Consider the following 27,568-nt stretch of genomic DNA (forward strand, 5'->3'; position numbering starts at 1 on the left):
GAGACTTTATCCTGGGAGAATGAATGTTCTTTTCTGACAGAAGCCACAGCAGAGTCCTCCAGCATCTTGAGGTGTTTTCTACCAGGAGAAAGAACCCAAGAGAATTCTTCCAGATGCTGTGAATGTGTGTACGCAGCCTTAGTTTTGTGCTGCTTGTTGGAAAGGTGGAACTAGAACACTGTAATTGGACAAGAAACAAAAGTGTGAAAATAAAAAAAAAAGGTGAGAAAAGGAATCTTGTCTCCACCGAAGATTAATGTTTCGATAGATTGAGGTGGATAACACCGAAGCAGGGTGTTTCTTTCACGTGGACCAAATCCTGCAGTCTGATTGATTGCATTAATCACACCCACAAAGGCCACAGAAGATGCTAATAGGATAAACATTGCAGTACATTGTACAGATCTTTGTTAGCTTCAGTGTTCTCCCTTTGTGATGCAGGCATCTGCATTTTCATAGGAGTTCTATTTTGAGATCAAAGATTTAGGCTGTAAGTGTGATTTTTTTTTCCAGCAGTCCTTTTGCCTGCTGCCCTGTATTTTGTCTCATCTCTCCCCTGTTGACATCTCTAGGCCACGGAGGTAGCCTACTGGGATTAGTCGTACAGCTGAATTCTGGGCATAAGTGAGATTGCACACCACGATAAGGAATTGGCTCTCCTTGTCAAAAGTTGCTGCTAATCGTGTCTGGTTCCTTGTTTGGAGTGTAAAATCTGAAGTTTACTCCCCACCATCCTTCAACCCGTGATTGCAATCTGTGCAGATATTGTGAGCCAGAGATAGTGGTGCAGCCAGAGATTTGTATTCTGAGTTCTGGTGAGGTTGGCTTCTCATCACATCTTACTGTGTGGGAGATGTTTACTCATTTGGATCCTTTCAGATGACAGATTAGAAGTCACTATCGATATGAATGAAAATGGGGCCTTTGAGGAAGGAGATTTCTGTTTTCACAAGACTTTTTTTCTATACCATTCAAACTTCAGAGTCAAGTGTGTGTGGTGCTGTGGTTTGTGATGCTGCAGGTACCTCAGAATATTAATAATCAGAGTTTAAGTGTGCCATTTGTCTAAATTAAGTATTAAAAACTGAGGAAACAAATGTTTTGCAGACAGAGCATTTAGCTTTCATGAGCCTAAGCCCCTTCAGGGTTCAGGTCAGTTTCTTCTGGGGATTGAGATAAGACCGTAAGAGGTGAACGAGGAGAGACAAGCATATTTAGATTTTAGTGCAATGTTCCTTGCATCTTCCACTGAAACATTTGATGATTGCTACTGTTAAGACAGGATAATGATCTGGAAGAGAAAAGAAGAAATGGGGAAAATATTCTCCATTGTTAGCATTGGGCTGGGGGTGGGGGGGCACTATAACTTAGAGTGGCAGATGGTGAGGTACAAACATCACCAACTACATACAGTGTCTAGAACAGGTTCTCTTTAAATTATCTCCCTGCAGCTCCATGGTCTCCAAAGCAAGAAGTACACTGTGAACAGCTCTTCCCTTATTCTCTTTAGAGAGTTCAAGGAATCTAGGAGCATATTTACAGGTTCTCCAGGGGGTAGTTGAGAGGGGCGCTTTAATTAGAGCAGGTCTGAGTGCCGCTTTAATTAAAGCACCGGTACCGTTTCATGTATTCAGCATTCCATGATTCAAAATGGCAACAGGAGTGGTTTAACTAAAGTTCATTCAGTGAGCTTTAGTTAAAGCTCCTCCCCCCCTGCTGTTTTGAAGTGCAGGGACACTGAATACACAACACACAGAGGCTGCTCGAGTGGGCTAATTAGCACAATCCAGCAGACTTGATTCATCAAGTCTGCTCCACCATACTGTAATTACAGCGTGTCAGAGCAGTGTCTACAGGTACCCTAGTTGCACAAACATGGTATCAACTTAGTGAAGTATTAGTAAGAACTCAGTAAAAACATTAGTAAAAAGATAAGACTTTTATGTGTTTCTTTCCCTTTGAGTTACTATGGGTGAAAGATGGATGGGGAAGTTTTATGAACTGTACTGAATTTCCTGAAGAACTTGATGAATCTTTGCTATCTGTCCTTGCTTCATCTTGTTAAAAAACTAGAAATCTGCTTTAGGATTTGTCTACATATTTATGATTTTAACAAGTTTTCTATTCATTCTTTACTCTCTGTTGTTGTACCTTTAGAGTTTGCCTGTCTGAAGTTGTAGAAAAGGGATACTGTCTCAAAACAGCTATCTGATCCAAATTGGGAACGTGTTTTTTGAGTGAAGGTTATAGCCATTGTAGTAGCAGCATGCTTAGCAAGTAGCTAGAGAACGAGGATGACTATTACTGTTTTGAAGTAATTGACTTCAATACCAGATCCAAGAAAGATGCCTGGGGAACCTGTTTTGAATAAGTGTATGCTTTAGCAAATTTGTGGATGATGCCAAGTTATGTGGAGTTGCAGACACTCTGGGGAGCAGGGCTAGGATCCAGAATTACCTGGATAGACTGGAGAAATATCTGCATTCAATCAGATGAGATTCAACATGGACAAGTGCAAAGCCCTGCCCTTGGGACAGAATAATTGTATGCACAATTACAGGCTGGGGAATGACTGGCTAGACTGCAGTACTGCAGAGAAGGACCTGGAAGTTATGATAGACCATAGACCGGAAGCTGAATATGAGCCAACAGTGTTCTTCTTACCAAAAAAGCCAACAGCACATTGGGTTGTATCAACAGGAGTGCTACTTGTGAATCTTCTGCCCTCTTTAGCATTGGTGAGGTTTTACTAGGAGTACTGTATTCATTTCTGGACCCTATGCTTCCAGAAAGATGAGGACAGATTGGAGAAAGTCCAGTAGAGAGTGACAAATTATTGAGGACCTGAAAAGCATGGCTTAGGCTGAAAGAGGTAGGGTTATTTAGTCTGGAGAGGAGGTAAAAGAAGGGATTTGATAAGTCTTCAGATAATTAAATGGTAATTAGAGAGAGTATGGAGATGGGCTTTTCTCTTGTGGCTTCAGGGGACAGGACTAGGAGCAATGGCCTCAGGATTCAGGAAGGGAAATTTAGATTGGAGATTAGGAGGAACATTCTGACTAGGAGAGTGGTTAAGCACGGGAACAGGCTACCTACAGAATTTGTAGCATCTCCATCTCTGGACATTTTCAAAAGCAGGGTGGACACACTTGGCTGGGATGGTTTAGAGACAATCCTTCCTTGAACAGGAGCTGGTCTAGATGACAATGTGAGGTCCCTTCCAGCCCTGCTTTCCTACCTATGACTTTCTTTGCACCAGTGTGTAGAAGTACTTCTGGATATGGAGTGCCAGAGGCATTGCGAGAGACATGGTTATCAACTTCATATTGTTAGTTAATTATGCAGAGGTCTGGTCCCCTCATTAGCTGAAAATGAAATGTGGTTTCCTCTTCACTGGACTGAATAATAATAATTATTTAGATTTATATTCTGCTCTATCTAGAAAGACTCACATGGCTTACAGTAAGTGACAACCTGCAAATAAAAAATAACCGTAGATTCCCTAAATGACACCTAAAAACTTGAAAACTCAGCCCTCCCATACTGTGCTGTATTCTGGCTTCCTTGCCTATCTCCCATAAAAGCAAACATTAGCCAGGGGCTATTCAACTTCTAAGCAGTAGAGGGCTTGCACACCCCCTGAGCCACACTAGTGAGAGGGACATGGGCCTCTGGGGCCTCACACAGTATGCCCTCCCACACCACTGCACTGTGCGCCCATCAGAGGATGGTTAGGAATCTTAATCTCTTGAGCGTACAAAAACTGACCTTTAATTTTTAAGAAGGTTTTTACTACTACAAGTGTTACTACTACCTCTGGAAAGTCATTGTATGTTGTTGTTAACATTACTTCAATGCCATGGCTAGCGTATTAGAATTTCTTGTTTAAGTTGCCTTTGGCAGCTTAATTTAAAGGCTTAGTCTTGGGACTGTCAGACCAAGAGGCCTTTCTCAGTTATCTTCCAGAGACTGTCTTGTAAAGGTTTAGCTGCTTTTGAGTTTGATTCCAGATTCTGTCGTGCTAGGTCATCTTTGTCATCATTTTGCTTTTTCTGTTAAGGTTGTATTATTAGCTGGCAGGCATTTGTTCTGACATGATCAGTTAGTACATTACATTGTCTATCCAGAAAGCACTTTGCTATGAGATTTTGTTCTTGCTTGTTTTGAAAAGTTGGCATTTAGAATTAATCCAGGATTCGCACCCAGGGTAGTTTTCCATGTTACCTGTACCAAAAACCAAATTTTGTTTTGCCCTAAACATGGCAGAGATCTCAAGGTCAGTTGGTGTGATACCTGCTGATTTAAATTTATTACCAGTTAGGAAATCTATTGTCTTCATCCTCTCCTATGCTGGAAAGAAAAGACAAACCCCTCTTAAATATCACAGCTCGTTCTTTTCTTTTTTTCTATGTTGTGGTAGAAGCAAATAAAACATCCTAAGGCTTCCTGGCTTTCTTTTATTCATTCATCAGATGCTAAAGTAGATATAACTTTAGATCCAGTTTTGGTTCCAAATTTTACAATTTGCCTTTTTTCCATTTTTTCCCCTTAGTCTGCTCTTTCCATTGTGCACTTCCTCTCCCTGTTTTTTGGAGGGTCGTCTTTTTTTCCCCACCCTTGTAAACAGCTGTCCATATTTTGTTCATTAGTTTTTGTTTTTAATTGCAATTAAAAGGGAATATGACTTTGAGAGTTTTCCAGTGGAGCTGTGCGATGCATTTCTCCACAGTGTAAGGAAGGAGTCTAGAAGGAGCTAACATACTTAGCTAATTAGCTGCTGCTTGATATTTATAGATAACCTGTCACTCCTTGGATTAAAGGATTCTTTTGCATTGCAAAGGCACCTTAATAATAAGTTAAAATTGTCTGTTCAGTGACCTTAATTTCTTGTCCTTATTAATTTTAAATGTATTAAATACCTTTGTTTTTTTTCTTCTTAGTGGCCTCAAGCAATCTGAAGCAGAGTCCTGTTATATAAATATAGCACGAACCCTTGAATTTTATGGAGTGGAATTGCACAGTGGTAGAGTATGTTTACATTGTCATTTCTCACTTGTACAATATTAATATATGAATACTGTTTATAAGATGGGCCTGTTACTAACAATGCTGAACAGTAGCATTTTAATATTGGCCATACTGCATATAACTTTCAATTTAGAAATATGGATTATTTTTCTAACTTTCCATTTAACATGGCTATGTCTCTAATTGTGTCAGTTAATAAGTTAGATTTTTCTAACAGCTCTATCCTTTGGAGATGTGTTCACAAGAAATATAAGAACTTTTCGTGAAGGGTTATATCATTGTCATGAGTACTGAGGAAAATAAATAGAAATAAGCCTGACAGAAGCCACCTGATTTCTGTGGTATCCTTAAGAATTCAGACTGTTTATTTCTTCCACATATCATGAATCCAGGCTCAGAGTGAGTGAATTTAGCACAAAAGCAGATGACAAGACATGTTTGAAAATGAGTTCTCTAATATTCAGCTTTCTTAAAAGATAAGTTTCCTAGTGTGTTGTAACCTGCCAGTGTAATGGTCCAATTTTTTTTTTTTGTGGTATTAAAACCAAAAAACATAATGATGAGAACTTCTCCTTTTGTGTAACGTGAGCGTGAATTGTCTTGAGTTGGACTTGTACATTTCTGCTGCTGTCACAATTGGCCAACTTGTGGGATAGAATTACTCTTAAAGCAGCTCAGGTGCATGTTCTGCTGATAACATATCACTACCGTGTTTTATGCAACTTTTAATATTCATGCCACAAGAAATTATGACTAAATGGAATCTTTTGTATTCATAAGGAGACATGTCTACAAGCGCGATTAACATACAGCAGTAAACTCTGGCACAGTTTGTGCCAAAGTTTATTGCTCCTGGGCACTGCATTTGAACATGTGTTTGGGACTGTGGTATGTTGAGCTGCAGGAGCTCTGGCTGGCAGGGTGTCTTGGGGGCCAGCTTGCCAACCCGGGGCTGGTCCAATCTGGCCCAGTGTGCTGTGGAGGGACTGGCTGGGGCACAAGGGTACTTCAGTGCAGAGCTAGTTGGCAGGCAGCCCCAATACTGAAGCACCCTCATGCCCCAGCTAGCCCCATTAGCGCCTATATATGCATTGTTGTGGAGTAACAAACTTTGCCATAGGATAGTACTTGAAAACACAAGTACTAACCTATGGCAGAGTTGGTTAGTTTACTCTGTTTTAATAGGTACTGCATGTGTAGACACTGAAACATTTACTGAAACTGTTCAGTTACAAGCTTTACTTTTAAGTCTGCATCTGAAAGGGAACCTCACCATCCGCTTAATACCTGACCTGATGTTAATCTAGCTTTCATGGTCTTCCTCACAGGTAGACAAGTGGGAGATCTGACAGTTCTTGCTGTTTTGAGTTTGCATTTACTAGCAAAGTTAAATGTATCACTACCACAGCTACATTTACTGTCTTAAATATAGTTCTTATTTGAGAGTCTTTAGACATTTCCTAAGAAAGTGTAAAAAAAAGATTAGAATAAAAGGAATAGTGGATCTGCATGACCCATCTAGCAGCACTTGTCAATCCCTTATTTTTAAAAATTCTTGACGGCTGTCCCCTCTCTTTCACACATCCAGCATTTCATTGGCCTCTTAGATCCTGTCTGCACTTAAGTCAATGTAATAAAAGTAATTGAGTGGTTGAATCCTGGTTTGCATGGTTGAATCCTACCTAAAGATGTTAAATGAAGTTAATTTCGTTTGAACAGCTATCTCATTTACCTTTTTCTATATTAATTTATTAGACAAAAGAGTTCTGGTTCATTTTATCGTGCCAGTATTCCTACTTTTTATGGAGTATAAATTATAGACAGATACTAAATCTCTCTCAGTATAAGATTTCCCACAAATTGCTAAAGTACTGCAGTTAGGTGGCATAGCATTTGGTGATCTGTGTTGCAGGGTGCATTTAGTGCTTGTTCAGTCCTTTTATATATCCTGAAATACCTGTAATTGAAAGAAGTATGCTCTACCTCCTGCAATAATTTTTGTAGTTATATGCCACTTGTTCTATTCAGTAACTTTTTAGGTATAGAAAAAAAATTGGCGTTAGATATATAAAACTAAGCGTTATTACTAACTGAGCACAGTGAGCCATCTAGAGGAGCATTTAAGATATTGAAGGTTTTATTTTTATGCCAATCTAGCATTACCTTAAATCATCCTGTATAAAATGTTTTTAATCCTTGTAATGCCAATGCCACTGCCTAAAACATTAGATTCTTGAATTTAAGACAGCTAAAATCTGTAGTTTGATTGTGTTAAACATGTACAATTTTGTACATTGTAAGATTATTAGACGTGGATTGTACAAGACGTAGGTTGTGATTTGATTTTATTTATTTTTACATTAACGTTTTCACTTATCCATAGTAATGTCAAATATGACCCGTGACCAGAAATTTCCCAATGACAATTTTTGAAAAAAATTATAGTTTTAATTCAATTTAAATTTAGCAATGAAAAGAGCAGTGCAAAGAGAAAATAGCAAATTTAAAGCTTCCTATTCACTCATTCTCCTACTCATTGAGGTGCTGTCTCTAGATAGTTATTTTTGTATATATGAAAAGGTGATTGCATGGGTGGATCTATAATTTTGAAAAGGGGGTGCAGATGGTAAGTTGCATCATCACATATAAAACATTTTTTCTCCCATTAAAAATAAACTAGGAGATTTACTAACACATTAGGAGTCTAGGGTTGTATTTTGCAGTTTAAGATTGAAGCAAAAATAAATTGAGTTTAATTGGAATGAGTTAAAAGCAATCTGCGGTGCTGTGAACAGGAGCTTTATTACCAGGAGCAGCTAACAGACAGCAGAATTGGAGAACAAAGGATAGCTTGACTGGTGGAACATCAAGACTGTTAAAAAGAAGAGAGGATTGTTAACAGCTGTGGAATGAAGAGTTTAGAATGGATCGGGTACATTGTAATGAGCCAGGAAATCAATTGACTCTCTCAGGACTGCCTGCTAGAAAAACCGCTGCCACTGCCAGGCAGCTGATTTTAAACTTTGAGTGGAGCAGGAATCAAAGGGAGTGCAAGTGCACCAATATACCCTCCTGGATCCATCCCTGGACAGATGTGCATAGAGATTGAATGTTATGCAGTATTAAAGCTGGTTTGTGATCCCACTCTTATGTCCAATTGCATATGTCAGTTCTGCATGAAATAGAACAGAAGATTCACTATGATGTGTCAGTCCAACCAGTCCCTTTCTATACATTTGACACAAGCGTGGTTTTGTTGAAATCACATCCTTGAGTACTGTCATTTAGGAATTCATATAGTTTAGCAACAGTTTTACCGCTATTAAATTAATAGCATCAGGGGTGCCTAAAGGAAGTGCTTATTACAACTGTATGTTCTTAGTTTGGGAATTCCTTTCCCTTGACTAAGACTCTAGGACTTCTTTGTTCCCCTCCATGGTGCAAGGCCATTCCAAAACAGAATGGGATTGTCCAATCATGCATGTGAGCATGTGCATGACCCCTGAATCTCTTTTAGGTCAGAACTGAGGTCATCTTTCATTTAGCTGAGTCTTGTTAGGTGCTGCTTGGTAGGTCTCTTCTGGTACTGAAGAGAGGCATAACTTGCTGTGTCTTCCCAAAAACATTTCAGCATCAGGAAGCTGGGTGGGTATGTCATGGCTCATGAGCCCTTAATGGGAGCAAGTACTATACATTCTTGTTTCCATTTAAAGTAGGAGAAAAAAGGAAGAGGAATTCTGTTTTTTCCTACTGACCCAAAGAATACTGAGCACTGGTTTATGAGGTGGCATTATCAGTGTGATTTCTCTTAATGGCAAGACTTTTATAATACATTGTAGGTAAGATTGAGTTAGAAATATCCATTAGAATAAATAGTGCAGAAACCTTACTCTTTCAGTTTTATAGCTTAAAGGTTATATTTTATGCTTGCTCTACCATGATTATGGGAAACCTATAAATGAATGCATAAGTAGAAAAAAATGAAAATGTCACAACCTGCTTCTGTATTCTTACAGTAGTTTTTTTTTTTTTCTTCAGGATCTACATAATCTCGACCTGATGATTGGAATTGCTTCAGGTGGCATTGCTGTATACAGAAAATGTATTTGTACAAGTTTCTATCCCTGGTAAATGTTTACCTATTTCTAATTCTTTTTATTAATCAAGTTTTACAAGTGTTCTTTTATCATTTTAAGTAACACTTCTGCTAAGGATGGAGAATTTTAAATTAACTTTTCTGACTTAGTCCCTTGATTTCTCTCCTTTTTCTCCATACTGTAAAATTAATTTTTAATATTATGACCCATATAACTTGGGAGCAATGCAGTCATCTTAAAATAATAAACACATACCACACAATGACATTACATTTGTGTCTTTGTATTTTTAATATATGGTAAAATACATAGCTTGTTTTTTATCATGCTGCTCCTGAATTTTACCTTCTTCTCCATCTCTTGCTTCAATTACTTCTAGCAATCTGAATCTCTAAGCATCTTTAGGCATCTAGTGTTTTTAAAAATATCAGACGGGTATTTTCTTTTTACCTTAAGCATTCTCCCTTTTACAAATGTAGTGGCTAGAGATCTGAGTGAGCAATATTTTTTAGTCCTGTACCAGGGAAGGTTTGAAATCCAATCTCACATAATTTGACAAGGTTAGAAACAGAAGCTCTATGCAGTTGAAAAGGAGGGATGTCTAGCATTTGATAGCACTTTTGTTAATTGTGCACATTGTAGTCAGATCAATTATAGACATGCAGCTTTTACCACAATGCCGTAAACAACCTAAAGGAATGTGGAAGAGAATTAACACCAAGGCACTCCCAGACCAAGCTATACGTGAGGCTCTTCGACAATGCCTTACTTAGAGTCTCTCTGACGTATCTGATGACATCAAGGAAATCCAAGCCCACTGGGAGGAGCTTAAGAACGTTATTCACAAGGCATGTGCTGAGACAAAGTCAATTGGATACTCCACTTACTGTCACCAAGATTGGTTTGCTGAGAACAATGAGGAAATCCTAGCACTTATCCATCAGAAGAGAGCCACATTCTGCTATTGGCACAGTGAACCCTCTAACCAGCAAAAATGAGAGGCTTACCACTGGCTCGGTGCTGTAGTTCAGAAGAGGCTATGGGATATCAAGAACCAGTGATGGCAAGTGAAGGCCATGGAGATCCAGAGTTTCACTGACCAGCATGACATGAGAAGCTTCTTTCAAGTAAGAAAAGCCATCCATGGGCCACATTCCACTGGCCCAACTTCTTTGTGATCCCAGGATGGCTCCACCCTTCTCATGGACAATGTATCCATCAAGCAACACTGGAAGCAGCACTTCAAGTCTCTAGTCAACTGTGAATCTGAGGTCTCAGCTGCCACCATCAAGTATCCAATAATAGAACGTCTTGCTGATCCCCAATCCTTTAAGGAAGTCTGGCATGGTGCCAGGCCCAGATGGCATCCCCACAGAGGTCTTTAAAGCTGGTGGAAGAGCAGAAATTTCACCAACTTCTCATCAAAATATGGGTTAATGAGGAAGTTCTACCTGACATAGAGTGCCAACATTGTGACCATCTTCAAGAAAGGGGACAAGTCAGTGTGTAGGAACTACCGAGGCATTGCCTTTGTGTCTGCTACCGGGGAGATTCTTATTTGCATCCTTCTGAATTGCCTCCTTCCCCTTGCTGAAGATGTCTTTCCAGAATCCCACTGTGGCTGTAGACCATCTCGGGGTACAACCAATGTGATTTTTTTGTTGCACAACGCAACACCAGGAGCTGTTTATGGCATTCATATGACCTAACCAAGCCCTTTGATTTGACTCCATCAATCATGAAGCCTTACAGAAGGTGCTGGCTAGGTTTGGTTGTCCACTGAAGTTCATCAGTGTCTTCAGGCTACTCCATGATGGGATGGACTGCCACAGTTCTTTGCAGTGGATCAGAGACAGACCCATTTACTATCTGTATTGGTATCAAGCAGGGCTGCATCATTGCCCCAGCCATTTTTTCCATCTATCTTGCTGTGATTTTGATTTTCATCCATGACCGCCTTCCTCCTAGAAATGGGGTTGAGTATCAAATAGATGGTCAGTTTTTCAACATGTGGCGCCTTCACAGCAAAATGAAAGTTACCAAGACTGGCATCACTGACCTTCAGTGCATTGATGACTGTTATCCTTGTGCACACTGAGACTGATCTGCAGTCCACTTTTCTCAGGTGCCTATCACAGCCTGTGACTCTCCCTTAACAGTGGGAAGACCAAGGTGCTCCATCAGCTTGCCTCAGCACAAGCTGCCCCCTCCCCCCACAAATTACCATTGGTGGAGAACCCCTGGAAAACATCAAGCATTTCTCATACCTTGACAGTCACCTCCCCTATCAGTCAGTCTTGATGTAGAAATCAAACATAGGATTCGCTGTGCCAGCATATGCTTCAGAAAACTGCTTTGCTTTGCTGACCGAGATCTGCAGATGGAAACTAAGATCCTGGTCTACAAAGCAGGGGTTATCCCCATCCTCCTCTATGCATATGAGACATGGTTAACAAAGCCATCTTAAGCGCCTGGAATCATTCCATCAATGTTGCCTCAGGAAGATCCTCCATATTAGATGGGAAGACCACTGCACCAATGCCAGCATCCTGTGTGCAGCTAACCAGCATTGAGGCAAAGATCATGAAACATGAACTCCGCTGGACTGGGCACTGTGTGTGGATGGCTGACGCTCATCTCCTGAAGCAAGTCCTCTTCTCTCAACTTAGGCATGGTAAGAGGACTCACAGACGACAGAAGAAGTGCTACAAGGACACCCTGCAAGCATATCTTAAGAAGGGTGGCATCAACCCAACAAATTGGGAAGTGCTGGCTGGTAACAGGTTTCAGTGGCACTGCACCATACATCAAGATACAGTCCATGTCAAAGAGAACTGTCTTGCTCAGGAAGCCGAGAAAGAGCAGAGGAAGAAAGAAAGCGCACAACATCCTGGCCAACAGTTGTCCCTTCTCCCACCAGGCACCACTTGTCATATCTGTTGAAACTTGCAGAGCATGGATTGGACTTCTAGAACTGGGGTGGGCAAAAGAGGGACCATAGGCCGTATACAGCCTACCAAATGATTAAATCTGTCCAATGATGGGGTGCCTGCCAGTGGCTTGGATCTGGTCCGCAGCTGGTCCCACAGTGCTCCACATAGAAATAAGTGACTCCTGGAGCAGCCTGCACCCACTGGCATGGCCCCAGCTATTGCACACAGGTTACCAGCAGGACTGCATCCAGTGTGGCTGCTGCTTGGCTCCCATCGCCTCCAGAGGCAGTTCCTGCTATGGTTCAGGAGGAAGCTTCATCTAGGCGCCTCCTGCCCTAGTGTGCAGAGATCTGGCTCCAGCTCCTGACTGCCTTTCGCCCACTCTGCCTGTCCAGTGCAGGTGCCTGAGTGGGTGGAAGGCAGCTGGGAGCTTCAGCTAGGCTGCTTCTGCCCTAGCACATTGATGAGTTGTTGTGGAGGAGGCTGGGGGAGGGGGGTGATCCCTCCCGCAACAACTCATCAAAACTCCCTATGTGGTCCCTGGGTCCAAATAACTACCCACCTCGATCTAGAACCTCCCTGATACCCCCAGTTAATATTTTAAATTCACGGTGATTGCGATAGCATGCGTCAAAAAAGCTTATAAAATTAGTCTAGATTATCCTAAAATTCTTTAAAAGAGCATCTCAGTTAACAAACAGAAAACAAAACAAAGAAGCCTCCATAAACTCAATATAGTATGAGTGAGAGGCTTTAGTGTTTCTTGTTTCTGATGATCTAGAATCATTCATTAAGAACTAATAGTATGCACCCCAGTTCATTGTGAAAAAATAGCATGCTATTCTATACTATATATACATTATATAGTATGAATTCAATGCATTTTGACATAAAGGGATATAAAACAGGATACATTTCAGTCACATCCTCAGCGTCTTTCACCTTAGACTTACAAAGTTTTATGAGAGATTAAAATGGTTCACATGTTCCAACTGGTTGGTTTTGGATGTACTCAGGTGGAATAATGTAACTTTATGTAACGTTAAATGCCCCCAAAGGAAAGTTAAAATAATAGGTTGCTTAGATTATTGCTCTGTAAAATATCATTGTATCGAATATAATTTCATGTGGTTTAAGTTGACCAGGATTGGCAGAAACAGCTTAGAACTCAAGGTGGCAGCAAACCCTATGAAAGTGCTCAACAAAAACCCTGGGATAATAGTCTGCAATATTAGAGTGTGCCGTACTGTATGGAAGCAGCCAAAGGGAATAAAACTTTCAGGAAGGGAGGCAGTGCTATTACTCTTTTGGCAAAAAATAAAATGACCAGTGTAACCTGCATGAGAAAAAAGCTGGCAGATCGCACAAGACTGCATGCGAGTTGTACTATTATGTGTTCCTAAAAATGTAACTCCCTTTGGATGCCTTACCGGGTTTTATCCACATCGGAAAAATCATGCTAAAAATGCTGTTTGCTTTCCAATAATATTCAAATTAGAGTAGCTTATTTTGCAGATAAAAAAATTTACTTTCTAACCATAAAACCTACAGACTTCCTCTGAAATTTAGCTATAGTCCATATCGTCACTAGCAAAAACAAAAAATATTTTGCCAAATTCTGCATTTTATTTGGATCTTGTTTTGGATGTAGTCTGTTTGGGAACTCATGAAATTTAAGTCCTTTGATGGGACATTGGAGACATAAAGATTTTTCATGAGTTGTTATGTTCTCTGCTAACATTCACTTTATTAAGAGTGTGACAGCAAATGAAAATGGTGGAGATTAGTTAAATATGAATCAGTTCAACAATGTTCTATGCTTCTGGTACTTTCTACAGAAGTGTTGGCTTGGAAAGAGAAGGCAGCCATTCTTGGAGGGAGGAAAGGGTCAAATAAAAGAAAAATGAAGACATTGAGTCTACAAGGCTCATAGGAAAGCTACAGCAGCAGTGACAAAACAGTTTGTATCGCACCTGGATTCATGACTGGTTGGCATTACATAAAACAATTTTTTTAAAAGCCATTCTAGAGCAGGATTCAGTAGCCTGTTAGCTAGAACCAGCTCCCAAAGAGATCTTATCCACCTTGTTTGCAAGTGGTCAAAATCAACTCTGGAGTACTTGGTAATGGCATTATACAGGACAGGTCACTAGTGGCTTCCCCAGCTCAGCGTGAGGGAGGGTGGGGCTGGTGGACAGTTGGCATTGGGTGCATGGTGTCAAGGGGCAGCAGAAGTAGCTGGTGGCTTGGCCATTAGGTTAGGAGCCACAAAGGGGCTGGCAGAAGGCAGTTGGGTCCTGAGAAGGTGGCAGTGACTCAGCAGGAGAGCATGATGCAAGGCAAGCATGTCAGGTGATGTGCCAGGCAAGCTAAGTGGTGTTGTGTGGTTCATCCATTGTCCTAGCTGAAATTTTTTTAAGTCCCACGTGGACATCTGGTTAATCCACTGTTGGTTCCTGTTGTGACATGGACAACAGATAAACCTGGAGGGTTTGAAGAAGGTGGCTAGAGGGCAAGGAACCCAGATTCTACCTTGCGGAAGGTGGGCCCCACTCTCCAGTTCATGGGGGGCCAGGGGGCCCCTAAGTTCCCTTTTTATCCTGTTATCAAGGTCTGAATTCTGTTTTTGTGCTCCCACTCACTGTAGATCATTACTTTATACCTGAGGTATCAAACACAACTCACAAGCTGGACACTACATGCAGTGCCCATCCTGTCCCAGCCCCCTGTGCTGCATGCAGTGTGTGCAGCCAGTCCAGTCCCATGCACCAAGTGCATTATGCACCAGTCCAGGGGCTCTCTATACCCACAGTGCGTGAGCTGGACCCAGTACTGCACATGGCACAGAGGGCCCAGGTTGTGGGCTGCATGTTGCACTCTGGATTGACCCCCTATGCTACATGTAATTCTGGGTCCAGCTTGTGTGCACAACAAGCCACAGGCTGGCACATGCAGCATGTGGGCTGGCCCTAGTACCCCAGCACTGCTCAGCGGGTCAGTCCCAATCTAGCCCTTAGACTAGCCCAACCACCCTGGTTTGACAAGCCTGGTTTATACAATCTCAGTGCCCAAGGTAATTATCCTGTGTGTGGAGGCAGTGAACAGTTTCACTGAGTCTTTGCAAGTACAATATACTGGTTTATTAGGTGAAAATGATAACAGTGGGCTTCCTGCTTATGTTAATATTTAGATAGTAACTAATGAGAAATAAAAATGTTAAGAGATCCTCCTCTTCTTTGGCCAAAACTTCTGGTCCTTGTTGTTTTGATAGGTCAGTTAGCTGTTACACTGCGCTGAAGAGGCAGCTTCATTTTTTTTATTATAAATGTTTAATGCTGTAATAGAACTAAAGATCTTTTAAGACTGACATTGCAAGTGCATCTGTTAGGTTTTACTTGGGCTAATTTTTTTTCCTCAGCCTTTGTGGATTGTTACTTAGTGTGATTTTGTTTTTGTTTTTTAGGGCAAACATATTAAAAGTTTCCTTTAAAAGGAAAAAGTTTTTTATACAGCAACGACAAAAACATGTAAGTAATTGCTCAGCTTTCTTTTCCTGTTATGTTTATCAGATTCTTTCCTAAATTCTTGTGACGTAGTCAGAGGAACCAGTAAATCAATTTTGTCCCTAAAGTTTAATGGGGAAGGGGAAGCTGGCTTTGTAGATGTCCTTACTCTTTAATGTTTTGTTCTAGTTGACCAAGCTTAAGGAGTTTCCCCATATCTTTTCTTTTGCTGTCTCTGGTACTCATCTTTCTCCTTTCTGCTGGAGTCCTCTATTTCTTAACTCTTAACTCCACTCCACCTATATTCATTCTTTCTATCCACAACACCTTCCTCCTTAAAGGTTTGGGGAGGAGGGAGGCAGAGGAGTAGTTCTTTCTGTTCTGAGTGTTGATCAGCTTTTGTTTTTTCCCCCTTCAGCATGCTAGAGGACTCTGCCCTTTTCTCTGCCATTTTGCTTGCTGGCCAGCTGCCTATAGAATATTTCAGTGCAGCTAAGCCACTTGACAGCTGCTGAGCCTCTCTAGAGGGGCTGTCCCAAAGAACTTCTCTTTGAGGCACAGGGGATGCACCTGGGGAGAAGTAAAAATTGTGACTTAAAGAGAAGGGTAGAGGGAATAATGAGTCCCTCCTGCAGTATATGGTAATATTTATACAATATCCTCTAAGTTGGCAAATGAGGAAGGTACTGCAGATGGAACTAGTTGAGATAATTGAAGGCAGAAATGTCTATCTGTTTCCCCTGCAAACAAACCACCTAGTGATTTAATGCAGCATTGTCTAATGGCTTTATAGGAAATCTGATGATTCCATTGTGTTTTAGTAAGATTGAATAGTGCCCCAGTTAGCTAGTGGGTAATAATAGTTGGGTAGCTCTTAGTCAGGACATAGAAGAACTTCTGGACCCCAGTTAGGACCTGCAAAGCAACAGCCCCACAGGAAGTGTAAGTCATGGAGCTTTTTACTCTTGAGGTTTTCTTCCTCATGTTTTTGAACAGGGTGGTGGGTAGTGATCTTGTGTAGATGTCAGGGTCTGTGAGCTGTGTGTACATGTGTGCTCTGTGTTTTCAAAGATCCTATTAGGGAAGTTTTGGATATTTTGGTATCCACCTGCCAAGCAAAATCTAAACGTGGTTATGGTTGTGGTTGTTTCAGGGTGTGGGCAGGTCTCTCAGAAATAAAGCTGTTATATTTTATGGAAAAGTAGACAGGAAAGCCAAAATCTACTGACAATTGGCATCCAAGAGTTTGTAGTTCCAATTTCTACTCTTAATTATTTGCAAATATTTGTCAATTTATGCAGATTAATTTCACCCTCTAGATGATTGATCAGCTGTTCATTTACTCATTTGGACCGATCCCACCTCACAAATTAGTCACTTCAGTCATGAAATATTGTTTACGTTGCCTGCTTGGCTGAATGAAATATCAAATAATGAATAGCAAATATTCTTGTTCATATTTGAATGTCCCTGTTTCAGTGCAAGTATTGGCATTTCTCTGAAAGCAGTTTCCAAAATGGGTATTCAAACAAAAAACCTGTCTGGGGTAAATGTTGACAAACTGAAAAAAATAAAGGAAAAGTATGTGTTCCCTCTGAACAATTTATTGGAACTTGAGGGGATGCAAATTTCATTACCTACCAAGCTGTAGAAGTACAGATCAGTTTAAACAGATAAGCATGATGACTTCTTCACTACTGTCAAAAACAGTTAAATTACAAATTCTAGAGAGCTGTATCAACTCTGAAAAGGGCAGTGTTCTCAAAGTTCAGGCTTTTGAGAAGCTTTTTATCGTATGGAAAAATGACAGAATTTGAAAGCACTGATTTATAACTTTCCCCATTGCTTAAGTTGTCATCTTCCCATGTTTGAAAGTAACAGGATAAAATCATAGCCATGCAAACAGCACCACGCTCTAGACCCTTAGGGAAAATAGGGCCAGCTGCATAACCTTTCAGTATTTCTCATCATGCATGAAAAGAATAGGCCAGATGCACTGTTAAATGTCCATGTATATCCTTCCTTGTCATATATATTCCTCTCTGCCTACATGGGGTAATTAATCTTGCCCCCTAGAAGTTCTCATTGCAGTCCAACCATGCTGTGACTTGATGAAAGGGATGTGTCACCATAAAGAATCTGTTGTTTCAGTGTAGGAAACCACATTCAGACTGATATTTTCAATTTCACTTGGTTCTGGTTGGTTTGAGACCAGGAAAAGGCTTCTTCGTGTGACCTTAGAGCTGTCACCTGGAGTTTTATGCTCTTATTAAGGTCACCCATGGTGAACAGGCTTGAGGGGAGGTTTCAGACAAACTACAATCTAACCCCAAGTGCTCAACAGCCGATCAGGTAGAAGATGATGTCAGGATGTCAATGGCTGTAAAGACAGAAGGAGGCTGCAGGAAGGTGTAGTTCTCCTGTCTTCTAGAGTTATTGCTTGCCACTGGGCTTGGATCTCCACCTTGTCAAGTTCATGTGGTTGTTTCCATGCACCAGCTTCCTCACGTTAATCCAAGTCATGTCTAGGCTTCTACCACAGGAAATAACATGCTTTCCTATACCAACTTGCAAAAGCCCTGCAGCAGTGGTCCAGTGGTGACAGACGAGATGAGTGAGTCTGGCAGTCTCCAGCCACAAATCAGCACACAGCCTATTGTAGCCTGATGGCTGGCTGTCTTGCACCTGGGTTGAGGCATGGGTGCAATTCTGTAACTGCTGCCGTGACTGAGCAGTCCTATTCAGGATCCTCTCTGCTCATCTTACATGGAGAAGGGGCTAGAAAAGGTGTTGTAAACCTAGGCTGTCTTATCTGCTCATGCCTGGATAGCTGCATCCAGTGGGATCACTCTCTCTGCATTTGAAAGCATAAGATGGCAACGCTTTTCAGAACATGGAAGATTCAGATTTTGATGGATAACTAAGATGATGAACAACCAGAAAGAGGAACTGCAATCATCTCCAGAGAACTAGTGAGAGAGAGCTGCAAAGTCCATATTGTGAGTGAGATCAGACGACTGGATGATGGTCAACTAAGGGAAGAGGGTGAAGGCTACACTGCGTTCTGGAAGGGGAAACTGGACCACGATAGATGTGTTCATAGCATTTGCTTCACCATCAAGAAACAGCTTGTCAGTCAACTTGCAGAACCCCCTGCAAGCATTGATGAACATCTTATGACCCTTCATCTTAAGCTCAGCAGCAACCAGTATGCCACCAACATCAGTGCGTATTCCCCTACGATGATGTCAAAGAACAGAACAACCTTGACCAACAGTCTGTCTAATGTTCCCAAGGAAGACAATAGCATTCTCCTTGGTGATTTTAGCTCTAGAGTCGGATGTGACTTAGAGCTTTGGAGTGGCCCCACTGGTAAGGATGGAATAGGGAAAGCCAACTGCAACAACACCCTTCTTCTGAGCAAATGCACGGCGCGTGGTCTTATCACTGACACTATCTTCAGACAGTGTGACAAATATAAGAACACACGGAGACACCCTCACTCTAAGTACTGGCACCTCCTCAACTATGTTATTATTAGAGCCCGTGATTGAATGGATATCTGGATCACATGAGACATGCAAGGAACCAGTGACCGGTGGATACATCACCATATCAGATCCATTATGAACATCTGATTCACTCGGAAATACTGTGAAAACAATCAAAAGCAATACGAAAGATTCTTAACACCAAAACTCTTTGAGATCTGGAGTTTTGTAAGGATTTCCATCATTGTCTCCTTGGAAAATTCTCTGCCCTGTACACAAATGAAGGCATCATTGAGGAACTCTGGAAGGGGTTTAAAACCACCGTCCATATGGCTTGTTCTGAGTCCAGTGGCTATATTACCTGTTTTCACAAAAACTGGTGCAGTGAGAGTGGTGACAAGATCAAGCCAAAAAGAGTCAACTCTTTGCTGACAAAAATGACATGCCTTTCTCCAGGCAACAAAAGCCATCTATGGCCCAACTTCCCACAGTCCTACTTTCTTACAATTGTAGGATGGCTCAACGTTCCTCAAAGACCATGAATCTCTCCAAGTGAGATGGAACGAGCATGTTGAGGCACTCCTGAATTTGTGAGTCAACCCTGGCAGATACTACCATCGAGTCCATCCCCCAGCACCTTTGAAAGAGGATCCCTTGCCAATTCTCCTGTCCTAGAGGAAGTCTGGCATGTCATCAAGGAAACCAAGAACAGCAATGCTACTGGACCAATTATGATCATGTTCCATCATACTAGAGTCCCTAAAAAATGTTAATGCAGAACTCTTATGGCTAAGATGAAAATGTTACAAAAAATGACATGTTAATAGTTCCTCAGACTTGAATAAGGTGGAATAGGATCACACTCAGTTGTCTTAGATGTGAAATAAGATTTGGGTCTTAGTTTCTTGGTCAGCAGAAAGTGTTTTTCATTCAACTTTTTTATATTAGTAAATAAATAATATAAAAAAGCTGACTAGATGGGTGTGAGATGTTTAAAAACAGTTCACCTCTCAGGATGAGAGCAGTTATTTGTGTTTTCATCCCACTGAGGGAGATCGTTTGAAAAAGTTTCAGTGGTAGTGAATGCACGTGCAGCTTGGCAAACTGGAATTTATCTTGTCCAATCAAGACTTCAAGTAGGGTAAATTTTATCCCTTGCCTTAGAACTGTGAACATTAAGTACAGAACTAAATTGAAAGGTTCAAGCAAACAATTTTATGGTAACTTAAAAGATTATTCTTGCTGAACAAAATTATTTGGATGTTTGTTTTTCCCTTCTCCACTGTTTTTCCACAGAAATAGTATAATAACTTAAGCCATTTTTGAACAATGCAAGAGGCAGCAGGGGCTAGTTAAGATATATAAATCACCATTAACATTTTACTCATTGTATGCTCTTTTTATGTAAGGGAAGAAATGCTTACCAGCTAAATTATCACAAAAAATGTTTACTTTCAACGTGATCTCTCTAAGAGAAATAGCTGTGGCTGAGTAACTTATATCCTGGATGAAAGTTTAAACTCAGTGTAATACATTTTACTAGTGTATAAATAGGTCATGGTCAAATATTTTAAAATAGATACATACAGAAGCATATATTAAGTTTGACCATAAAACAAATAAGCCTGTTGTAGTGTCCACGTACAATATAAGGGCCAAATCCTGTTCACCTTCCTCAGTGATTTACATGCATATGATTAATGTGAGTAAAGCAATCAGCTTTTAAGTGGTTTGAGGATTTGGAGTGTATCACAGATAAATAATATCTCTGTAATGTTGAGTCTCTATGTGTATTTTAACAGGTAAACAATACTGTAATAATTGGGATCTAGCAGTCTCTAACCCAGTTGTTGGCTGAATGGTTGGAGGTGTCTGAAAGTCTGTCTCACAGTCACCTGTACCAATAAATGCTGATAGGCAAGTCTACAAAAGGCAACAGAAAGAATGGAATAGACTCAAAACGTAGTTTGCTGGTACCATGTATGGACTGTTATGATTGTGAGTAGGAAACAGATTTCAGAAAACTGAAATCGGCAGACCAGAATTGGTGCTGGAAATTAGACCTGTTGGTGGACAAAATGAATGAAGCACCTAAAAAAAGAAAAGAAAAAAAAAGGCCCCTTACTCTGCTACTATGAGATATGGGATACTGGGCTAGATAGACCTGACCTATTTTGGCATATCTTATGTTCTTATGATTTTGGGAAAGAATCATGATATCCGGTGGGATGAGTGAATTGGTAAGCATAAACTCACCATCATGGTTTCCATCCCCATCTTTGACACTATTAGGCTGTTTACTGGTCTGATCCTGAAAAATGTCTTTATAGGGTTGGGCAATAAAAAGAAACACTAGTACTTCTAGCTTCATCTAAATTCTACACAGCACCTAGAATGAGAGATTTGAGTCACTGCTTTCATCCTCATGTACTTTTTCCTTTCCTCCTTATAACGTTTCTTTCTTGTATCTCTTTGGGAATATGCCCTCTCGTTAATAAGTCTCAGGTTTAGCCAGGCAAAACTACATCCTTTGTAAGACTGTTTTCACTTTGGCTTGAGAGCTACTGGGAAAGAAGACCTTAAAGTAGTCTGACTCTTTGTCACATCTCAGCATAGCTGATGGGGCCATATGGTGTGCCTCTATTTCTTCCACAAGAAGGCTGCAAGTAAGAGAGAGAATCTGCCTCTTTTTTTTTTAGGCTTGTTTGCTATTTTCATTCTACTTGTTGTATTGTCTTCAAGAAGGTGGTATCTGTGGTGCAGTTGGACTGGCTAATTCTCTTTTCCTGAAAATGGACAGTTATTATTACAATTTTTAGTACCAAAACACTTTAAAAAAGGTGATGTTCCTAACTTTGAAGCAGGTTATTACACTGAGTCTTATACAGAGATAGTTTCACTTAACAACTTCAGCTCTCTGGGCACATGGCTTACACAGATTCCATGACTATCAATGACATTTCACTTTAAGTGTTTAGAGAAGTGACTGTAAAACATTTCTGTCATTTCAAATTTATTCTCTGTCAATGTGGATTTTTATTACTTAAAAGTTAGTCCTAGGGGATCTGTCTTTTTTTTGTTATTCTATTGATTCTTTGCAGTTACTGTGGACTCTAGTCATCTGCTATAAATTGCTATTAGCTGTAAATCACCTTTAAAGTTTTAGATGAATTCTAATATTGTACTTACTATGGTTAACCTTCATTCATGCATAATGTTTCCTGTTGTTACAGAATGAAACCAGAGAGCATATTGTTGCCTTCAACATGTTAAATTACAGAGCATGCAAAAATCTGTGGAAATCTTGTGTAGAGCATCACACCTTTTTTCAGGCAAAGTCACTACCTCATGAAAACAAGATATTTTCTCATTACTGGACCTTGGGTTCTAGAAACCTAACAAAGTAAGTATCAGTGCCAGAGTGCACTTTTTACTTGGAATGTAAAAATTCATATTCACATCATATACATATTAAAGCTGGATAGAAACCAGCTTATAGAGTTATTGCCCATTTTCAAGCACTAACTTTGAGCAGATTGGCTCTTTTTATAGTTGGAAAGTCATTTTTATGGTGTGATTATTACTTTGCACATGTGGCCAGTCTAAATTTATTTTGCGATTAACTAGCTAATTGTGTAATAATTGTAATGTGTAGCAGGGGCCTAAGTGTTGTACATAGGTATAGGAGAACTTCTAGAAACAAATGAGGTAGCTAAACTGCTCCAAATTCCACTTCAGAAGGTGAAAGAGATTACTCTAGGCCAGGAACATTGGCGTTCTCCATAAGCAAAGCCCTTCAAGTATTTAATACAGAAATTTGGCAGATGCCTGTGTTAGTTGCCCAACCTCGGAGAATGCTGACAAAGAACTGAGCATCTTCCAAGAGAATGGACTTTCAGTGTTATCATCCAGTACTGAGTAATAGCAGCAGCAAATCTAAAATAATAATAATGATGATGATAATAAAGCAGGCAATTGATTAAAAAGGAACCCTCTGCTGAAAAGGGCTTATTTGAACTTATTTGATTGGGAGAAACAAATTTACAAGCTATAATATGTAACTGTCACAGAAACATTGAGAACTGCTCTTCTTGGCTGTGGAGTTTAGGAGTCTCTCAAGAATCTCTCTAGAGTTTTAGAATATATTTTAAAGGACTTATTTTGAAGGACTCAGTCTCTTGATTGAGAAGACAGATGATGATGCCCTCTACACCCTCAGGATTCCCCTTAGTATTCTTCATTTTTGAGTGCTTGTATTTCTGCAACAAACAGGAAACAAACATAAGTCAGAAAGACAATGGAACCATCTCCTATTTTCAAAGGGCTTGAAATTGCCTACTATGTACTTAAAAAACAAAAACCGTTTTCTATGGCTCTTACCTGTAACATCATTTCGCCAGCCATTCATTTGTTGGTGAGGCACAAACCCACTATTGATCTTCTTCCTTGTCCTTTTTCTTTGATACCTTTTGGAAACTTTCTTTTTTGGGGGTGCATGGAATGCACTAACAGACAAAAAGATCAGAGAGTCTGTTGCATACAGTTGCACAATTGCAGGTTGATGTTGTACCCCCAGTCTTATGGATTCTTCTCCCCTTTTTTGAAAAGCCCCCTTGGCAGTTCGACTCTGAAGTGGAGTCTGTGCTCTCTCTTACAGCAGTGGAACACAGGGGAAAAAAACATTATTTTATTTAGACTGTACACTAATATTGCATGTTTGCTTCAAAATCTCAGGTTAAATCTGAAGGCTGTCACACATTCCACAAAGAAAACTAGGCACAGATTTCAAAGATTAATTGAAAATATCATGTATTTAAAATAGATGAGGATTTACTCTAATACATGGATGCGATTATAAAGAGGATTAGTATTCTCAGTTAAGTATAAGATATAGCTGTGTTTTCAAATTCTCAGGAACAAAAAACAGAGCAATGCAAACCACAGTTAAGTCTGTGGCCCTTGGGTAAGAAATTTTTGCAAAGCTAGTTGTTTTAAATGTTTGGTTAGTATGCATAATAGGGAAATCCCAATTCTGCATGAATAAACTGGAGAAGCAGAATGAAAAACTGGATTCATGCTTTTATTTTACACCTCTCCTGATTTTTAGAGTAAATTATTCAAAATTAACATGTATGTACGCTATCAGAAAAAAAAAGTTGTGCATAGTGACTTTTACTGAGAGGCTTTTTGTGATACCTTTTATTGGACCAGCTGTAAAGTTGGGGGAGCTGTTGGACAAGTTTTTGGGCATTAGGTGCCCTTCCTCAGGTCTGAAGGGGAATTGGACATAAGCTGTCTTGCAAATACAAACACGGCATATATACATGTGTCCCTATGGTGCCTTTGTTACTGCGCCATCATTTTAGTACTTCCTTTTGGAAGTATAGCAGCCCCTGCACCTTGCGCGGTTATTTTTAGCTGTTATTTCACCATAGCAACATCCTATAACAAGGAAGTGCTTTGCTACGGCGATGGAGCTGCGGCATCATGGTTTGTGACCGTGGATGCCATGTTGCTGTAGCGTGTTGCTGTGGCAACATAGCATCATGTGTAGATGTGCCCACAGTTTGCTTAAAGGGCTGGAGGAGGGCAGTGAAGTAGGAATGAAGAGGTATAAACAGAACCATTCTAAGACAGACGTGCGGTAGAATAAGCAGTGTAGTTGGTGGGAGAGTGAGACCATTCAAGAAAGGAATAGTTATTGCATGTGAGGTGCACTGAGATAATTGGTAGGATTTGTATGGTTGTAATGAGCCATAAAGCCACTACCCATATTAAGACCAACTTCTTAAATTGTCTGGTGAAGTTATGAATTTCTGTTTCCAGGCCCATCTTCTGGAGGCTTTTTTGTGAATTTCTCTTGAGCAGGAGGATTATGAGGTCAGATAGGGAGTGGTGGCTATATGAAAAATATGCTGGTATTGGTGTATGTGTGTCTGTCATTTTTTAATTTTTTTTTTTTCTGTGAGAGTTCATTCTGATGCATAGTTCCTGTCTGGTTTCACCCACATCATTTCCACAGGGGCATTTGATACACTGAATGAGATGTGCATGCACAGGATCCATAGATTCTGATGGTTTTTATTGTGGCGGACATTTACTGTTGTAGTGCTAAAGATGTGTTGACAGGTTGTATATTTCATTGTTGAGTCAGGGTTGTGTCCCATTTGGAGTCTGTTGATCAAATAGGAGTTTACTTCCGATGACGAGTTGAGCCACATCTGTAGGTTGCTTGAAGGAACTAGAATGGGGAATTTGGGAATACTTCCCTCAAGGTCTGATCCATTTCAGTTATAGGCTATGATTGTTTGAGGTTCCATTTTGGGATGGAATGTGATTTTTATTGAAGTATACCCAGTTTAGGTGCAACTATTAGCAAATATCACCTTTTGAGTCTCTCTCATGTTAGTATTATCTCCATGAGACCACCGGGGCAAGGGTATTGAGATTATTGAGAAAGTTATTAAAGATGTTGTCTTTGAAAAGCCACATTCTTATTCCTCAATAATAATTTACAATGAAGAACATTGAAAAGATTCATTTTTAATCTATCATTAGATCTTCACTCTTCCTAATTGCTGCTCTAAATATTGAAAGTTAAATTCATGCAACTCTGCACAACTTGTTTAGTGTGGGGAGGGCATTCATTTTTTCTGTAATGATGGTTTATCCCTTAAATGGCAGTTTTCTTTTGAAATTTGAACTTATATACTTAGAAACGTAGTACAGTAAACGTGTCACAGTTCAAGTTTTTTAAGTTTGTAGCCATTAAAGACCTGCCGTAATACTACATATTTGTAATACGCTGCTGTTGTACATTTTAAGGTGTCATAGCTAGTAGAGAAATTCTTTTAGAATGTTTAAATAGCTTTCAGCTCTTCCAAGCTTGCACAGTTACATTTAGTGTGTGATGAGAACTTGTTGCCCTAGTTGCTGTAACACTTTGTTTTTACTTTCAAAAAAAAATTTTAATGGAATTTTTAGGTTTGGGCCTTTTTGATTTTTGAAATCTAACATGGTATATGCCCATCTTTTGTTGTCAGTTACTGCAGAGGAACCAAGGCTAGTAAACTAGATAGAAAACCTATAGCTGGAGAAAGCTGTAGCATTAACTATGGTTTTGCATAGTGAGCAGTATATGTCCATAAGGCACAATGACTAACAGCCTTCCTATATCTGTTAACAGGCTTCCTTCTCCATGTCAAAGGTGGTAAACATATGTGACTCTCCAGTTTGTCAGTAAATTGTATGTGGAAAAAATCGAAAGAGTTATCTACCATCTGTCTTAAGTAATTAGAATTTTTGTCAGTTTTAAAACAGCTTTATTAATTAACTTATTCTAGTTGTATGTAAAAGATCTGCTGTTTTCTGCCCAAGAAAAGACAGTTGCCAAAACATATTGCTAGCTGCTGAATCTCTTGTCATTCTGGGATTGAAGCCAGAACAGTTAGGGTTCCCATGGCATCAGTGTCAATAGTAAGGTGGGCAAATCAAATTTTACAAAAATGTGTTATAACCAAGAGAAGAGTTCTAAAGGCTTTTAGTTCCGTCCTAGGAGCTCAGCATAGTTCTAAAACAAAAATCTGAGTTCTCCTGTCTTTCTTAAAATAAAAATTTAGGGAAAGTTCCCAAACTCCTGGATATTGAGGGTGCTCTCACTTTCTGGTTTACCATAATTGCATCCAGGATGATGGAATAATTTTAGGTAATCAAAGGATCCTATATGAATTTGATTCCATTTTTTCACATCCAGGTAGGATTTGTTTTGTCTCAACTTCCCATTGAAGTTTGAAATTATAAATGAAATATCCACCCACTATGTATACTTAAAGTATTACCATTAGTCCTAGAGAGGAGAATTTATGAAGGACAATAAATAAAATTGTACTTCATTAGATTATGAGAGCATTATTTACACCCAGGTATTCATTGCCTAAATGGGATAGTTTTCTATGCCACGATGAGTGTATGTTTAAGCTTTTTGGCTGAGTGCACAGTACTTCACAACCTAATCACTTCCATAAAAGTTCTGCCTAGCATAGGGAAAAAAGGACAGGTTCTTACCTGGCATAAACTGTCAGAGCAGGAAAGAAAAATGCTTCAAATATCACCTCTTATTGCCCCAAGCCTGTTAAACTGATTGTTTTGCATGCTTTAGTTACAGAACACAAAGGAAGGAAAATGAGAAGGAAGGTACCTTTTGGCAATGTGACCTGCTGAATTCTATGGAAAAGAACTATAAAACTTTAGAAAATAAAGTGGTATGAAGCACCAAAATGTGCACAGCTTAGGAGAATTTCTTCAGAAATTTAAAGATCTTGCCACATAACTGAGGAACATAGGACTGGCTTGAGCCTCATGGGCCATCAAGTGAAGTCCCCAACATTTGTCAAGAATCCCTGAAATCACCGTTTCAAACCTTTGCATGCAACCATGTTGTACAATACCTGAGACATCACAAATGAGACCCCATTTAAGCAGGGGAGGTGGACTCTCCAAATGCCCTGCTACTGCAG

The 27,568-nt window shown here is 39.9% G+C and overlaps 1 protein-coding gene across 2 annotated transcripts in view; it reads left to right on the forward strand.

Moving 5' to 3' along the window:
- PTPN3 (protein tyrosine phosphatase, non-receptor type 3) overlaps positions 1 to 27,568 on the forward strand; it is a 303,867-nt gene that overhangs the window by 107,983 nt on the left and 168,316 nt on the right. For both annotated transcript variants that reach the window (XM_019509251.1, XM_019509252.1), the window contains exons 9-12: positions 4,941 to 5,028; positions 9,067 to 9,155; positions 15,522 to 15,585; positions 22,286 to 22,455. In XM_019509251.1, coding sequence (XP_019364796.1) covers positions 4,941 to 5,028; positions 9,067 to 9,155; positions 15,522 to 15,585; positions 22,286 to 22,455 — 411 coding nt within the window. The remainder of the gene's footprint in view (positions 1 to 4,940; positions 5,029 to 9,066; positions 9,156 to 15,521; positions 15,586 to 22,285; positions 22,456 to 27,568) is intronic.

Source organism: Gavialis gangeticus, unplaced genomic scaffold (genome assembly GCF_001723915.1).
Source record: "Gavialis gangeticus isolate Ggan-Ray unplaced genomic scaffold, GavGan_comp1, whole genome shotgun sequence".
Lineage (NCBI taxonomy): Eukaryota > Metazoa > Chordata > Crocodylia > Gavialidae > Gavialis > Gavialis gangeticus.